This window comes from Ranitomeya imitator, chromosome 6 (assembly GCF_032444005.1).
Source record: "Ranitomeya imitator isolate aRanImi1 chromosome 6, aRanImi1.pri, whole genome shotgun sequence".
Lineage (NCBI taxonomy): Eukaryota > Metazoa > Chordata > Amphibia > Anura > Dendrobatidae > Ranitomeya > Ranitomeya imitator.
Window position 1 is genome coordinate 528,420,844 of NC_091287.1, and position 17,312 is coordinate 528,438,155.

Sequence of the window (17,312 nt, forward strand, 5' to 3'; positions counted from 1 at the left end):
ATTGGCGAAGTCTTGGAGATGGGAGTGGGAGGTTCTGATTATTGAGGATGCTAACCTGAGGTCATTAGCGGAGCGGAGGGCACGGGTAGGGTGGTAGACTGAGACCAGGGAGGAGATGTAGGGTGGTGCTGAGCCATGGAGTGCTTTGTGAATGGGGGTAATAGTTTTGTACTGGATTCTGGAGTGGATGGGTAGCCAGTGTAATGACTGGCACAAGGTAGAGGCATTGGTGTAACGGTTAGTGAGGAATATGATCCTGGCTGCAGCATTCAGGACAGATTGGAGCGGGGAGAGTTTGGTAAGAGGGAGGCCGATTAGTAGAGAGTTACAATAGTCCAGACTTAAAGAGTCCAGACTTAAATGAATGAGTGAAACAGTAAAAGTTTTTGCAGAGTCGAAAGTAAGAAAAGGGCGAATTCTAGAAATGTTTTTGAGATGCAGATAAGAAGAGCGAGCCAGTGATCGGATGTGGGGGGTGAATGAAAGCTCAGAATCAAATCAAATCCATGTACATGAAAGAATAAAAGGGGCCATGTATCATGAGATTTTGAGTGCAAACCTGCTTCCATCAGCAAGGGCATTGAAGATGAAACGTTCATGGGTCTTTCAGCATCATAATGATCCCAAGCACATTGCAAGGGCAACGAAGGAGTGGCTTCGTAAGACACATATGAAGGTCCTGGAGTGGCCTAACCAGTCTCCAGATCTCAACCCCATAGAGAACCATTGGAGCGAGTTGAAAGTCCGTGTTGCCCAGCGACAGGCCCAAAACATCACTGCTCTAGAGGAGATCTGCATGGAGGAATGGGCCAACATACCAACAACAGTGTGTGGCAACCTTGTGAAGACTTACAGAAAATGTTTGACCTCTGTCATTGCCAACAAAGGATATATAACAAAATATTGAGATTAATTTTTGTTTTTGACCAAATACTTATTTTCCACCATAATTTGCAAAATAAATCTTGCCAAATCAGACAAGGTGATTTTCTGGATTTGTTTTCTCATTGTGACTCTCATAGTTGTTTTACCTATGATGTCAATTACAGGCCTCTCTCATCTTTGTAAGTGGGAGAACTTGCACAATTGGTGGCTGACTAAATACTTTTTTTCCCCACTGTATACTCATCTGAAGACCTGGATTGTTTACTTTTATTTGAAGAAACAGTCCCAGCAAATTTTAGAAATTCTTGAGTCAAAGGAGGTTTCTCATTAACCCAACCCATAAGAGGGTGATCGCTGGTGCTGGTGGGGTCTGGTACAGTCCTGGGCAGGAATGGTTGTGAATCTACAACATCCCAAATTTACCATAATCTGTGTTGATAACTATGTTATTGCTAGGATTAATCATTGAAGTCGTTTTTACATATGGCGGCAGTGGTATGGTTGTGTAGGTACTCGTTAGTCAAGAAAAAAATATTTTTTTTTTCATAGAGTTCCAACTTGCTAATCATGAGAAATCTAGCATAGAAGCCGTAAGAAAATTAGGCTAGAAGTGCACTGAGGGCATGTCAATGCAATTGGAAAAAAGCTGTCCAAATGCACCGACACGCCTCCAGTGCACTTCAAGCTTAATTTGCCTACAGCTTCTACACAAGATTTCTCACATCAGATATATATAGAAAATATAATATTGCATAGGGGACCAGCACCTATTCAGCCACACCATTACTCCAATACATAAAAACGTACCGATAGATTCCCTTCAACAATCATTGTGACCACGTCATCTCTTGTTGGCTCTTTTTTGGCTTCTTTTGATAGACACATGGTTGGATTATTATGGCCAAAGTATGGAGCGTTCCCAAATCTACTGTTATTTCTTTCTTGCAGGTGGTGGTCAGACCCCACCAATATACACAGGGTTCTGTGAGAATCTACAATTTTTTCAGCATTACATATTTGGGGGTGTTAAATTCAGTGTCAATACCCAGATCCAAATCCCTTGTATGGAAACAGATTTATAAAATAACATGGCCGGCTATTTGCTGTATTATGTGAAGGCGTCTTTCTATTGAGTTGTGGGATTTGGGGTACAAACGGTGGTGGCAGGGGCGGACACTGACAGCTTGGGGCCCCCCTCCTTTTATGGCAACAAAGATATATATATATATATATATATATATATATATATATATATATATATATATATATATATATATATATATATATATATATATATATATATATATATATATTATATATACAGCTCTGGCAAAAATTAAGAGATCACTGAAAAATGTTCAGCTTTTTCTCTTTATAGGTATATTTTTTAGCTAAATGTAAATTATAGAATAAATGAACAAACTTCTGACATGTCTCCAAATTTCCAAGCAATAAATTTTGTATTTTTTTTTTATGAAAAGGAGAAAAGGTCAAAATTTAAAAAAAAAATTCAGACCTAAAATAACGCAAAGAAAACAAGTTCATAATCATTTAGAAACAACAATACTAACGTTTTAACTCAGGAAGAGTTCAGAAATCAATATTTTGTGGAATAACCATGATTTTTAATCACAGCTTTCTTGCGTCTTGGCATGCTTTCCACCAGTCCCTCACATTGCTTTTGGGTGACCTTATGCCACTCCTGGCGCAAAAATATAAGCAGTTCTTCTTTGTTTGATGGCTTGTGACTATCCATCTTCCTCTTGATTACATTCGAGAGGTTTTCAATTGGGTTCAGGTGTGGAGATTTGGCTGCCCATGACAGGGTTTTGATGTGGGGGTCTCTATATATATATATTATATATATATATATATAGCCACACACACATACAGTACATATATATATTACATAGTCTCCTTTATTATGTATATTGCCGTCCCTTATTACACAGTGCTCTCTCATGTTATGTACAGCACCATCCCTTACATATTGGATTATATAGAGCCCTGTTTTTTTATTACATACCGTCCTGTCTTGTTAGCTGTATAATGCAATGATGGCTGATGGAGCATGGGAAAGCTTCTTTTCTAATAGAGGAGCTGATGGACTGGTAGTCTGGTCACCGACTGCTCCATCAGCTGTCATTTTGTATCTAACAAGAGAGGAGACTAAGTAATAATAGAGGGTGCTGTGAATAACAACAATAACAAGAATATACAATGTAAGAGACAGCACTGTACATAACAGCAGAGAAGGCTATATAATAAGGGATGGCACCATATATAACTAGAGAGGATGGTACGCAATAAGGATAGTGTTATACATAATGAAAGAGGAAACTATGCAACTAAGGACACTATATACTAAGGGACTGTGTTATACATAATAAGTAAGTACACTGTGTTACACTGTGTGTACACTAAGGGACTGTGTTAGACATAAGTGAGTACACTATGTACTAAAGGACTGTGCTATACATAAGTGAGTACACTATATACTAAGGGACTGTGCTATACATAAAAAGTGACTACACTATATACTGAGGGATGGCGCTATACATAATAATCAAGTACACTATATACAAAGGGACTGTGCTATGTATAATAAGTGAGTACACTACAAGTGAGTACACTATATACTAAGGGATTGTGTTAAACATAATAAGCAATAATGTCTTTCTCCACCTCCCCCTGTTCCTAAATCCATTATAAATCCCCCTTCCTCCCATCCCAATCCCCCACACCACTCATTGTCCTCCTTCCACCGCATCTCATTACTGTAATTTCCCCACCCCCATTATTGCCCTCTTCACTACCTCTATCATTGCTTTCTCCCCCACCACCCCTATCATTGTCCTTTCCACCACCTCCATCATTGCTTTCTCCCCCACCACCCCATCGTCATTTCCACCACCTCCATCATTGCTTTCTCCCCACCACCCCCATCATTGTCCTTTCCACCCCCTCCATCATTGCTTTCTCCCCCACCACCCCCATCATTGCCCTTTCCACGACCTCCATCATTGCTTTCTCCCCCACCACCCCATCATTGCCCTCTCTATCACCCCCATCATTGCCTTCTTCCCCACCACCTCCATCATTACCTACTTCCCCACTGCCCCATCATTGTCCTTTCTATCACCCCATCATTGCCTTCTTCCCCACCACCTCCATCATTGCCTTCTTCCCCACCACCTCCATCATTGCCTCCTTCCCCACCGCCCCATCATTGCCCATTCCACCACCTCCATCATTTCCTTCTCCCCCACCACCCACATTATTGCCTTTTCCACCATGACCATCATTGTTCTTTCCACCACCACCATCATTGCTTTTTCTCCCATCATTGCCCATTCCACCACCTCCATCATTTCCTTCTCCCCCACCACCCCCATTATTGCCCTTTCCACCACGACTATCATTGTCCTTTCCACTACCACCATCATTGCCTTTTTCCCCGCCTCCCACACCCATGCCCATTCCACCACCTCCATCATTGCTTTCTCCCTCATCACCCCATCATTGCCCTTTCCACCACCTCCACCATTGCTTTCTCCCTCACCACCTCCATCATTGCCTTCTTCCCCACCACCCCATCATTGTCCTTACCACTGCCACCATCACGTGCTGCGCCGATTCTTTGGAATGCACTACCTAGGATAATACGATTAATCCCCAATCCCCACAGTTTTAAGCGTGCCCTAAAAACTCATTTGTTCAGACTGGCCTACCGCCTCAATGCATTAACCTAACGATCCCTGTGTGGCCTATATTAAAAAAAAAAAATTAATTAACTGGTTCATGCAGCTTTACATGAACACCCAAGCCTTACACTATGGCTGGTCCGAATAACTATAGCAATTGTTACCATCCACCTCTCGTGTCTCCCCTTTTCCTCATAGTTTGTAAGCTTACGAGCAGGGCCCTCACTCCTCTTGGTATCTGTTTTGAACTGTATTTCTGTTATGCTGTAATGTCTATTGTATGTACAAGTCCCCTCTATAATTTGTAAAGCGCTGCGGAATATGTTGGCGCTATATAAATAAAAATTATTATTATATTATTATTGCCTTCTCCCCCCACCATCCCCATCATTGCCCATTCCACCTCCATCATTTCCTCCTCCCTACCACCCCATTATTGCCCTTTCGACCACCAACATCATTGTCCTTTCCACCACCTCCATCATTGCCTTCTCCCCCACCATCATTGCCCATTCCACCACCTCTATCATTTCCTCCTCCCCCACCACCCCCATTATTGACATTTCCACCATGACATCATGTCCTTTCCACCACCACCATCATTGCTTTCTCCCCCACCACCCCATCATTGCCCATTCCACCACCTCCATCATTTCCTCCTCCCCACCACCCCATCATTGTCTTTTCCACCACCTCCATCATTGCTTTCTCCCTCATCACCCCCATCATTGCCCTTTCCACCGCCTCCACCATTGCTTTCTCCCTCACCACCCAATCATTGCCCTCTCCATCGCCCCCCATCATTGCCTTCTCCCCCACCACCTCCATCATTGCCTCTTTCCCCACAACCCCATCATTGCCCATTCCACCACCTCCATCATTTCCTCCTCCCCACCATCCCATTATTGCCCTTTCAATCACCAACATCATTGTCCTTTCCACCACCTCCATCATTGCCTTCTTCCCCACCATCATTGCCCATTCCACCACCTCTATCATTTCCTCCTACCCCACCACCCCCATTATTGCCCTTTCCACCACCTCCATCATTGTCCTTTTTACCATCTCCATCATTACCTTCTCCCCCGCCACCCCCATGATTGCCCTCTCCGTCACCCAATCATTGCCCTCTCCTCCGCCGACAAACACACACACACATAGCACCATTTGCCTCTCTGCACATTCCACCGCAGCGCTCCAGCCGCGCCGCTGACTGCTGTGTCCTACGAAGCGGAGCTGCAGGGATCTCTCCTTGCCCGCCGCACATGAAGGCAATCTGGCCAGAGGCCCACTGGAGCCTCGAGGCCGGATAAAAAGGCCAGATTGCCCTCATTATTAGCCGCCCTGCAGGGGCCCCCCTCCACCTCTGGGTACCGATGCAGCCTCACAGGCTGCACATGCGGTATGTCCACACCCCTGGGTGGTGGTCCCACCATCATTTGAGCCAGTTGATGTTCCTTACACAAATGCACAAGGTATACATTCCCAAATTAGGTTCTAAGGACCAGGAATCCAAAAATAGGATAAGGGATAGTTTTCTGATCGCTGGGGGTTCAGACCGCTGGGACACCCAGAGATCTTGAGAATGTGACTCTGCACATTCTCAAATTTTACTGCATTAAAGAAGTTGTCCACTACTTGGACAAGTTCTTCTCATACCCCTTGCTTGGCCCCTATAAAATAATAAAGCTTATACTCATCTCTCATGCTGGCGTCATTCCCGTGGTGTCACCACTCGGTCTCCACGGGGCTCTCATGGTGTTAGGTCACGTGACGCCGGTGTACCAATCAGTGTTGACCTCATTGTCCTCGCCTTCTGTTGAATTGAGCAGGAAGAGGAAGTCCGAGGTCAGCTGCAGCTCTGACTTCCTCTTCATGTTCAATTTGTCCGAAGGCGGAGACAGTGACGCCAGTGCTGATTGGGTGCCCGTGTCATGTGTCACAACAACACACAAGAGCCCCAGAAGAGTGAGTGCCAACACCGCAGGAACGGCCCAGCATGGGAGGTGAGTATAAGCTTTATTGCTTTGTGGGGACCAAACATTTTGAAAAAGAAGCAGTTGTCTTAGTAGAGGAAAACCCCTTTAACTGTCTAGGAAAATAGAGGAGCACTTCACTCATCTTTCTTCGGCAGTGCTATAGAAAATGAATTGAGCAAATGGAAAGCACGTGCGCCTCCACTCCATTCAATGAGTCGCGTCCTTGGGATTTTTGGGTGTCCCAGCAGTCGGAGCCCCAGTGATCAGCAAGTTATCCCCTTTGAGATCAAACTTTTAAGGCTTTATTCACACATCAGAATTTTTTTCCAAAACACAGAATAGATGTTATTTTGTCAATTTTAGCTTTTTCTCTGTAAGTTCCACTCCTGGTTTTGGCATACAAACACTCATCTAAATTCTCCCAAATACTGATGTGGGAATAAGCGCTAAAGAGGTTTTCTATGTTTTGCCTTACATTTGTTTGTTTTTTTGTGTTTTTTTTTTCAGGACTTAGATAGTGTATTAAAAAGTGAACTGAGTGGCCACTTCGAGAAGACTGCCTTGGCGTTGCTTGATCGTCCCTGTGAATTTGACGCAAAAGAACTGAGAAAAGCCATGAAAGGGGCAGGAACCAACGAATCTCTGCTGATCCAAATCCTTTGTACAAGAGCCAACCAGGTACATCGTCTCCTTAGATCACTCAATTGCATTTTTTTGCAATGGATACAACTTTGCAACCATTTCATAGCATCAAATAGTCCTGATGACAATCCATTTTTTTACCGTTTGATGTATGCAGCCCATATGCAGAACTATGTATCTCCGTGGTTTTAACCTACAAACACTGCAAATATTGTAAAAATGCAGTTGTATGTACCATCTACTAGTTATTTTTGCTAAACAGAGTACTGGAACTGGTTAATAAATGGCTTCAAGATCAGACTGCACAGGGTTCATTTGATGTATGTAATCAAGGAGACAGATTGGTCTGCATAGGAGCTGTATACACATAATTTAGTTAAAGTTTTATTGTACTATTTTTTTTTTTTTTTTATGCCTCTTCGGGGGAACATATTGACTATATACAGTTTCCTCCTGATTTGTCTGTATAGACAGCGCAGCATAGTGTGTGCTTTATGGCAGTTGGTATGAGTTGTATAAGTATCTGTCCACAGACTTGGTGCTGACGAACAGCCCATCCCCTAAAGATCGGGGACTTACAAGGGATCATTGTGATTATTGTATGGCATTACCATCCTGGGTTATTTAGATCACATCAGTACAAGAAAGCTGTCATGAAATCCATAATTCTCTGCTGATTCTGTCTTAGTCTACACAGTAAAGCTGTCAAGTGAACTACAGAAAACAGGAAGTGTCAGCCTACTTTGTGTGCTCTACTGGGCACTGTAAAAGTTGCAATATTTCAATATACATATTGAGGTCTGTCATTTTTATCGTAGGTCCACTTCACCTGTGAGAGACAGAATCTAAAAATAAAAACCAGAAAATCACATTGTATGATTTTTAAAAAATTAATTTGCATTTTATTGCATGAAATGCGCATCAGGGACCAAGCAGGGACTATGCGTTTCTACAGAAGCGAGGTGACTCTGTGACTTACCTCTGATAAGTCGCCATCCTCCATGATATCCATCTTTGTTTTTCAGCAAATTCGAAACATAAAAGAGTCGTACAAGAAATGTAAGTATTATGGCTCCTGTGCAGTACTGCCTTGCAGGGATGCCGCCCTCAGCTGTGACATTCATATGTGTCTGTATCTCAGTGTTCGGGCGAGATTTGGAGGCTGATGTGAATAGTGAAACCAGTGGTTACTTCCGGAAGATACTCATCTCATTGCTGCAGGTACTTCTACTATGAGTCTTGTAATATTGACCTCCGGGGATAAGGCATGTTGGAAACCAGAAACTAGGACGTACTGGATCCAGTGCATTTGGTTGAGAAGTGCATCTGCCATATATAATTTATGCTCGTGGACAGATATTGGGAAAGAGAAGAATCAGCATATTGGAATTTTCCAATGGCCGATCCTTATTTTTCGGAGCAGATATAAGCCACTGCCAGAGGAGTTTGGCAGCGGCTCTCTCATAGAGAACACAGGATGATTGTTCATGTGTAGGGGGGAGGTAGCTATCGACCCAACAATTGTGGGTATGGAAGCCTTAAAAGGCTGCGAAATGGGCCACAATCTAGTGTATGTCACAAATAACACGTGCTGAACATCAGTAAGCTCATTCCCACCCAAGAAGCACACCAGAGGTGGAGACATTTCGGCGAAACGCCACTTTCCACTAGTTTTCTTTATCGGGGCAGTTTTATTGAATTTGACATTATGGGTTTTGGAGGCCTTAAAGGGCTCCCTAATGTGTCCATTCAAGGGGCCAAAGTCTGGTGGACCAAAACATCATACCTACCCTAAAATGGTATCAATACAAAAAAGCTCAGGGTGCAAAAAGTAATCCCTCACCCAGCCCCATAGCCCAAAAAATGAGAACACTACGGTAACAGGTCTCGGAAAATGGCGACACAAGCAAAAAAAAAATTTAATTACAAATTTCATAATTTTTTTTTTTTTCACCACTTAAATAATAAAACAAACGATATATGTTTGGGCTCTTCATACTTGTACTGACCTGGAGAATCATATGTAAATAAAAATAATTTTGTGGGAAGTGCATTAACAGAAAAAAACAGCAATTCTGGAGATTCCATTTTTTTTCTTCCTTTCACGGTAATCACCAGACTGGTTACAAAATGTTCTATTTTCGTAGATCAGACCTTTGTCCCCACGATGATACCAAATATATTTGTTTTTTATTTATTTTTATATTAAACGTTTTATTTTTTGTAACTTTTTTTTTTTTTTTTTTTTTTTTTACCTGCGATCTTTATATACCGTAAGACTTCAGTATTGCCGTATATAGTAAAACTTCCAATAAACTCCAGCCACAAGAGTATAAGTTGGCCGCAACGAGCATCTTCAGTAGGTCCCTGTATGCCACCCATCATCACCCCGCGATCTCATACAATGGGTGATCACCTGAATAGGCAAACCATTGGGAGCGCACCACTTATACGCTGCTGTCAGAGGTTGGCAGCAGCTTTAATTTGCTCCGATCGCTGATGTTAGAGGCTGATGATGGATGTTCAACGCAGACGGCACCAGTCACGTATGGAACGGGATCGGCTTAGAACCACTATTGTATATAGTAGGCCAAATGTGGCAGCGAGGGAGGACAGGGAGGAGTCAAATATAGGGGTCATTAATTTTCGTAAATATGTGGAAATCTGGTAACCATGAAAATCTGGACCTCTAATGGACTATATATATATATATATATATATATATATATATACACACACACACATGTAGTAATTTTTTTTAGGCAAACCGAGATGAAGGTCTGGAAGTTAACAAGGATCTTGCCGGTCAGGATGCCAAGAGACTATATGAAGTGAGTAACCAAAATCGGAAGACCCTATGTAGTTATAGGAATAGCCAAATAGTGGTCATGTTATGAAAATTCTAGTTGTGGTACAATCACTGTGTGGCGGTATAATTGTTTAGCGTTTCATACTATTCCTTGTTGGGCACTTATTTTCAATAATGAAATTAATTGTCAAAAATATAAGTTTCCTAATAATTCTGCACACGCTGTATACAATGGTGTGCCAGAAAATATTTGCTTATTTCCCAATTCTCTTTCCCAGGCTGGTGAAGCTCGATGGGGCACGGAAGAGTCGGAGTTTAATGTTATCTTGGCAACAAGGAATTACATGCAGCTAAGAGCCACATTTAAAGCATATGAAATTGTAAGTATCAAGGAGGTCGAAATCTTGGGTCGGCCATAGAGATAAAGACTTCCTCCATGTATGATGATCCAATGTCCATTAAAACAGCACAATATTTCGGAGAACGGTCCCTATAATATGCTGGGCGTAATTACATAAGTCCGCATGTGTAGGTGACAAACCCCCTTTCAGATTTCTGGAAACTTTCCAAGAAGTTTCTTTTATGGTTGTTAAGACCCATCTTTGGTCATCCGGTCACCAGTTCTGTAAGCATGTCGCACCCCTGGAACAGGAGGAAACAAGGGCAGGGCAGCTTTTTAATATGACATTCACCTCTTTCAATCTCATGTCCCCTCTTCAATGCTGAACACAACTGATAATAACAATCCCTATTGCCCCTAATAATTGTATAAAATCTGTTTTTTTTTCTGCTTCTATCGTAGCTGCATGGTAAAAACATTGAGGATGCAATCAAAAGTGAAACATCGGGAGACTTGAAGAAAGCTTATCTAACAATTGGTATGTGTGACTAGAATAGTTATGGAAATTATTTCTTCATTTTCCACCAGATTCATACAGATCACATGGTTACTACTCAATGGAAGCTCATCTGTAGAACATAACCTCCAGATTTAAAAGAAGCGCTCCTCCTCCTCATCATCATCCTCCTCCCCTCAAAGTTTTTCTCCTCTTAATATATTGCAGTCATCATATTATACAGCACTGGGTACTTACAATTGATCATTTTACTTTTGTACCAAGATAATTCTTCTCATTTCTCTGCTCTGTGTAGAAACAGGAAGTCTCTTGTCCCTGCATTTATCATCCCCCTCCACCTCCTGACCCAGCTGCTCCTTCCTCCCCCTGACATTCTTTTGCAGTGACCTTAGAGTCCTGCAGGGAAAATTTACCTCCTGTTGCTACACAGAGCTTAGAAGGATTCAGCTTGTCAGTTATTAATCACCTGATGTCATAGACCTAATGGAAAAGAGAATAATTATCTCGGTAGAAAAGCAAAATAAGCAATTGTAAGTACACAGAGCTATATAATATGATCATTACACTATACTAAGAGGATAAACATTTTGATGGGAGGAGGAGGAGGGGGAAGAAAAATGTTGCTTTAGAAGGGAATTAACCATTAGAATATGATCTATTGTTTAGATCAGATTTTTATGCAGGTTTTTTCATTTTCACATTTTCAAGACAGAAGGTATAATAGAAAACCTGTTAACAATAGAGACAGTGATTGAAAAAAAGTATTTAGTCAGCCACCAATTGTGCAAGTTCTCCCACTTAAAAAGATGAGAGAGGCCTGTAATTGACATCATAGGTAGACCACAACTATGAGAGTCAAAATGAGAAAAACAAATCCAGAAAATCACCTTGTCTGATTTGGCAAGATTTATTTTGCAAATTATGGTGGAAAATAAGTATTTGGTCACCTGTCATGGACCTGGTGGTTAGGAGCACCCGGAACAACCTGATGGTTAAACTAACACAGGACAAGCTCTGGGAAGTGGGAGCTCTGCTGACTGCAACCCCTAATCCTATCACACACACTAGAAATAGCCGTGGAGCGTACCTAACTCTGCCTAGACGCCTCTTCACAGCCTAAGAGCTAACTAGCCCTAGAGATAGAAAATAAAGCCTACCTTGCCTCAGAGAAATTCCCCAAAGGAAAAGGCAGCCCCCCACATATATTGACTGTGAGTTAAGATGAAAGTCACAAACACAGAAATGAAACAGGTTTCAGCAAAGGAGGCCAGACTTACTAAACAGACTGAGGATAGGAAAGGTAACTTTGCGGTCAGCACAAAAAACTACAAAAAGACCACGCAGAGTGTGCAAAAAGACTTCCGCACCGACTCGCGGTGCGGAGGTGCCACTCTGCATCCCAGAGCATCCAGCTAGCAAGGCAAAATCATGATAGCAAGCTGGACAAGAAAACAATGAACAAATAATTAACTAGCAGGGACTTAGCTTCTGCTGGAGTAGACAGGTCACCAGAAAGATCCAAGAGCGAACTGAACCAGTACAAGAACATTGACAGCTGGCATGGAGTAACGATCTGAGTGGAGTTAAATAGAGCAGCCAGCCAAAGAATAAACTAAGTCACCTGTGGAAGGAACCTCAGAAGCAGCAGCTCCACTCACAGCCACCAGAGGGAGTCCATGGACAGAACTCGCCAAAGTACCATTCATGACCACAGGAGGGAGTTCGATAACAGAATTCACAACAGTCACCTAAAAACAAGATTTCTGGCTCTCACAGACCTGTAACTTCTTCTTTAAGAGGCTCCTCTGTCCTCCACTCATTACCTGTAGTGATGGCGCCTGTTTGAACTTGTTATCAGTATAAAAGACACCTGTCCACAACCTCAAACAGTCACACTCCAAACTCCATTGCGGTGAAGACCAAGGAGCTATTGAAGGACACCAGAAACAAAATTGTAACCCGGCACTAGGCTGGGAAGAATGAATCTGTCTAGCAGCCGCAAATCATGCAACTGCGTTGACATAAACTAAACTAAATCTCAGAGCACGCTGAAATACTCGCATACCACCCAAGCATTCTCGGAGAAACTCAAGTAACGAGTATACTCGCTCATCACTATTCGGGACCATAAAAAGCAGAACAGCGTAGAGACCCCTCTATTCTTGATAACCAACCTTGTTAAAGCTGACAACTGAGGGCTGCAGCCCCCAGCTGTGAGTTTTGCCTGGCTGGTTATCAAAAATACAGGGGAACCCTTGCCGGGTTTTTTTTTTTAATTATTTATTTACAGTGCAGGAGCCGACTTATGAATACACCCATCCGCCGCTCCTGCTCTCGCTGTTATTAGTGGCAGCAGGAGTCGGATGATGGGAGCAGTAGTCCCATCCGCTGACACCAGTGACCGGAGGTAAACTTTATACCTCCGATCACAGCTGAGCGCTCACGCTGTCTTTAGGCCGCGGCTCTCTGACCGGCGGGGATGATTTTACCGTCGATCAGAAACGGTGTTTGTCGCGCTGTCTTGCACATGACAAACACACGGTGTTCGGACTCTCGAACCCGAACAGAAACACAAACTTCCTGATGAAGTTTGTGTTCAGTGTCCGTGCCCGAACAGTAGGTGTTCAATACAGACACCGATCTCTACTGTTCGGGTTCGCCCATCATTAGTTGGGACCATAAAAAAGCAAGAGATCCTTGGGGGAGTTAGTTATACAAAGCTCGGACATCTTCTTGATAAGTAGGATTGCCTGGGTCATTTTTTTTTTTAAATTATAGAACAATTCCACCAAATGTGTGTAACTATCCCCTAAAAAATTTGTCCGATACCGTGGGGTACATTTTAAGTAACAACGCCAGTGCACGGTACCATCTAGAAATAATCTTGAAGGAAGTTTCTTGGGCTTTGGTAGCAATTGAACCCTTATATGCAAATAGAAAACATTCCATTGGAAGTCACCAAAAGATTTCCCCAATTCTTTTTCCCCACTCAGATCCATACAATGGTCTGTCACCAGATGTCTGAGCAATAAGGTAGTTATAGAGCCCAGAAGAGACGGCGTAAGAAGGGGGATGATGAAAGACACCAATTTTTCAAAGTTTGTGGACTCCCTGTGAAGCTGTATAGTTTTCTTTATTTTTGAATAGAGGTGTTTTAGTTGTCTGTAGTTATATTTTTTTCTTGGAGGACTAGGAGTTCCCCAAAATATCTCACCGGGTGACATTAGGAAGGTGTTGGACCAAAAATATATTTTTCTTTCCAGGAATCGATTAGAGGATAATATTGGTAAGAAGGTAGAGTTGTTTGAGATGTGGAATAATGTTCTGCTGGGGTCAATTACAGAAATCGTCATGTTGCCGTGTCTCACAATTGTGAAATATGTGCTAGATGACATGTGATTAAGAGACGGGATGGGGGAGGCACCGGGGAGAGAGGTCAGTGCCTTTGAGTAGATAGACTCAGCTGTACGGAGCCCGAGTTTCCCGGCTGATGGTGGAAAAAAATCTAAAATTCTAGCATGGATGGCCACCATGTCATCTTACCTGCATCTCAAAAACATTTCTAGAATTCGCCCTTTTCTTACTTTCGACTCTGCAAAAACTCTTACTGTTTCACTTATTCATTCTCGTCTGGACTATTGTAACTCTCTACTAATCGGTCTCCCTCTTGCAAAACTCTCCCCGCTCCAATCTGTCCTGAATGCTGCAGCCAGGATCATATTCCTCACCAACCGTTACACCGATGCCTCTACCCTGTGCCAGTCATTACACTGGCTACCCATCCACTCCAGAATCCAGTACAAAACTACTACCCTCATCCACAAAGCACTCCATGGCTCAGCACCACCCTACATCTCCTCCCTGGTATCAGTCTACCACCCTACCCGTGCCCTCCGCTCCGCTAATGACCTCAGGTTAGCATCCTCAATAATCAGAACCTCCCACTCCCGTCTCCAAGACTTTACACATGCTGCGCCGATTCTTTGGAATGCACTACCTAGGTTAATACGATTAATCCCCAATCCCCACAGTTTTAAGCGTGCCCTAAAAACTCATTTGTTCAGACTGGCCTACCGCCTCAACACATTAACCTAACGATCCCTGTGTGGCCTATTTATAATAAAAAAAAAAAAAAAAAAAAAAGGTTCCTCGCATCATGTTCTCATACACTTTATGCAGTATTAGCCCTCTGTGTCTGTACTGCTACATACTTAGGCAGGTAACTGGTTCATGCAGCTTTACATGAACACCTGAGCCTTACACTATAGCTGGTCCGAATAACTAAAGCAATTGTTACCATCCACCTCTCGTGTCTCCCCTTTTCCCCATAGTTTGTAAGCTTGCGAGCAGGGCCCTCACTCCTCCTGGTATCTGTTTTGAACTGTATTTCTGTTATGATGTAATGTTTATTGTCTGTACAAGTCCCCTCTATAATTTGTAAAGCGCTGCGGAATATGTTGGCGCTATATAAATAAAAATTATTATTATTATTTATTATGTCATATTTTCTACAGTCTGGAAGGTTAAGGGTATGTGTCCACGTTCAGGATTGCATGAGGATTTGGTCAGGATTTTATGCAGGTAAAATCCTGACCAAATCTGCACCTGAGGTGACTGGCAGGTCACCTGCGCTGTCCTTGCGTTGTTTTAGCAATGTAAGGACATGCTGCATTCTTAAAAGACGCGCCGCATGTCCGTTTCCGCGGGTATGCCGCATGCGTCTTTTAATGCATAGTGGAGACAGGATTTCATTAAATCCCCTCCACTATGCTGTAACATCTGGACGCTGTGATTTTGACGTTGCGGCTCAACGCAGCGTCAAAAACGCAGCGTTTCCTGAACGTGGAAACATACCCTTAGACCTCCCATCTGTATGGATCTAACCAAGATATCTCCACAAATACGTGGTCGTCTGCTTGAGAATATAGACTTAGTAAAAACATCTGCGAATGTTTTGGCAAATGCTTTCAGGTATTTTTTTTAGGTCTGAAAGAGATATAAATGTCTGGGTAAAATGTTCATTTTTAATATATTACATTTTAATATATTTACTCTTTCCGAATCATGCAATGTTCCTTCCAGTCCATGAATGTAAGTCTCCTGCACAATGACTGATAATCCCTCCATATACAGCAGATAACACAGGATCCACCATTCACAATAGGTGATATCACAGCTCACCTCCTCCTCCTGTACAATGACTGATAACACCTCTATATACAGTAGATAACACAGGACCCACCATTCACAATAGGTGATATCACAGCTCACCTCCTCCTCCTGTACAATGACTGATAACACCTCTATATACAGTAGATAACACAGGATCCACCATTCACAATAGGTGATGTTACAGCTCACCTCCTCCTCTTGTACAATGACTAATAACACCTCTATATACAGTAGATAACACAGGATCCACCATTCACAATAGGTGATGTCACAGCTCACCTCCTTCTCCTGTACAATGACTGATAACACCTCTATATACAGTAGATAATACAGGATCCACCATTCACAATAGGTGATGTCACAGCTCACCTTCCCCCCTGTAGAATGACTGATAACACCTCTATATATAGTAGATAACACAGGATCCACCATTCACAATAGATGATGTCACAGCTCACATCCTCCTGTACAATGACTGATCACACCTTTATATACAGTAGATAACACAGGATTCACAATAGGTGATGTTACAGCTCACCTTCCCCCCTGTAGAATGACTGATAACACCTCTATACACAGTAGATAACACAGGATCCACCATTCACAATAGGTGATATCACAGTGCAGCGCCCCAGAGACCTGGTCGTTGCAGTAGTATCGCTCTGCCACTAAGGGGAGTGATGGTACGTCTGATGGCACTAAAGGAGTTCATCTGATAAGGTATCACAAGCACACAGTACACTTCACACTCCGGCCACTAGGGGGAGCAAAAGGTTCTATTTATTAGGCCACTCCTCACACTGGTAAAACTAGGGGTTGGATAGGAAGTTAGTTAGAAGCTGACTGGGTTTTGTCCAGGCAACATCCCGTGGCAGCGGGTGTTGCGGGGAAGATTCAGGGGGGTCCCTGTCAGGCGTGGGAACCTGGTAGGCACCTAGCGACAAGGATAGAACGTTACGGAGCCGCACCTGCGCTACCCTGCGGCGGCATCTAAAGAAAGGACACGAAGCGAAGGATATTGTGGACAGTGAGAAACGAGATCAAAGCACAAAGGAGAGCCAGTAGGAGTCGTGCCCCGAGAACGGCAACATCCTACTGAGGCGCGTAGCCGGTGACCGGAACACCGAGGAAGTAACTGACTTTATGCCTTACTTCAAATACCGCAGGACAGTTAATTATAGGTTGGCTGTCTAACATACATCACCTAAGAAGACATAGGGGGCAAACGTGGAGAGGGGCGTCTCTAGGGTCTCAGAATAGCTCC

The 17,312-nt window shown here is 43.0% G+C and overlaps 1 protein-coding gene across 1 annotated transcript in view; it reads left to right on the forward strand.

Annotated features, from left to right (window-relative positions):
• Nucleotides 1-17,312, forward strand: part of ANXA13 (annexin A13) — a 62,224-nt gene that overhangs the window by 31,572 nt on the left and 13,340 nt on the right. Inside the window, exons 4-9 of the mRNA XM_069731852.1 lie at nt 7,076-7,246; nt 8,236-8,269; nt 8,352-8,431; nt 9,973-10,041; nt 10,298-10,399; nt 10,822-10,897. Of these exons, the coding sequence (XP_069587953.1) occupies nt 7,076-7,246; nt 8,236-8,269; nt 8,352-8,431; nt 9,973-10,041; nt 10,298-10,399; nt 10,822-10,897 (532 nt within the window). The remainder of the gene's footprint in view (nt 1-7,075; nt 7,247-8,235; nt 8,270-8,351; nt 8,432-9,972; nt 10,042-10,297; nt 10,400-10,821; nt 10,898-17,312) is intronic.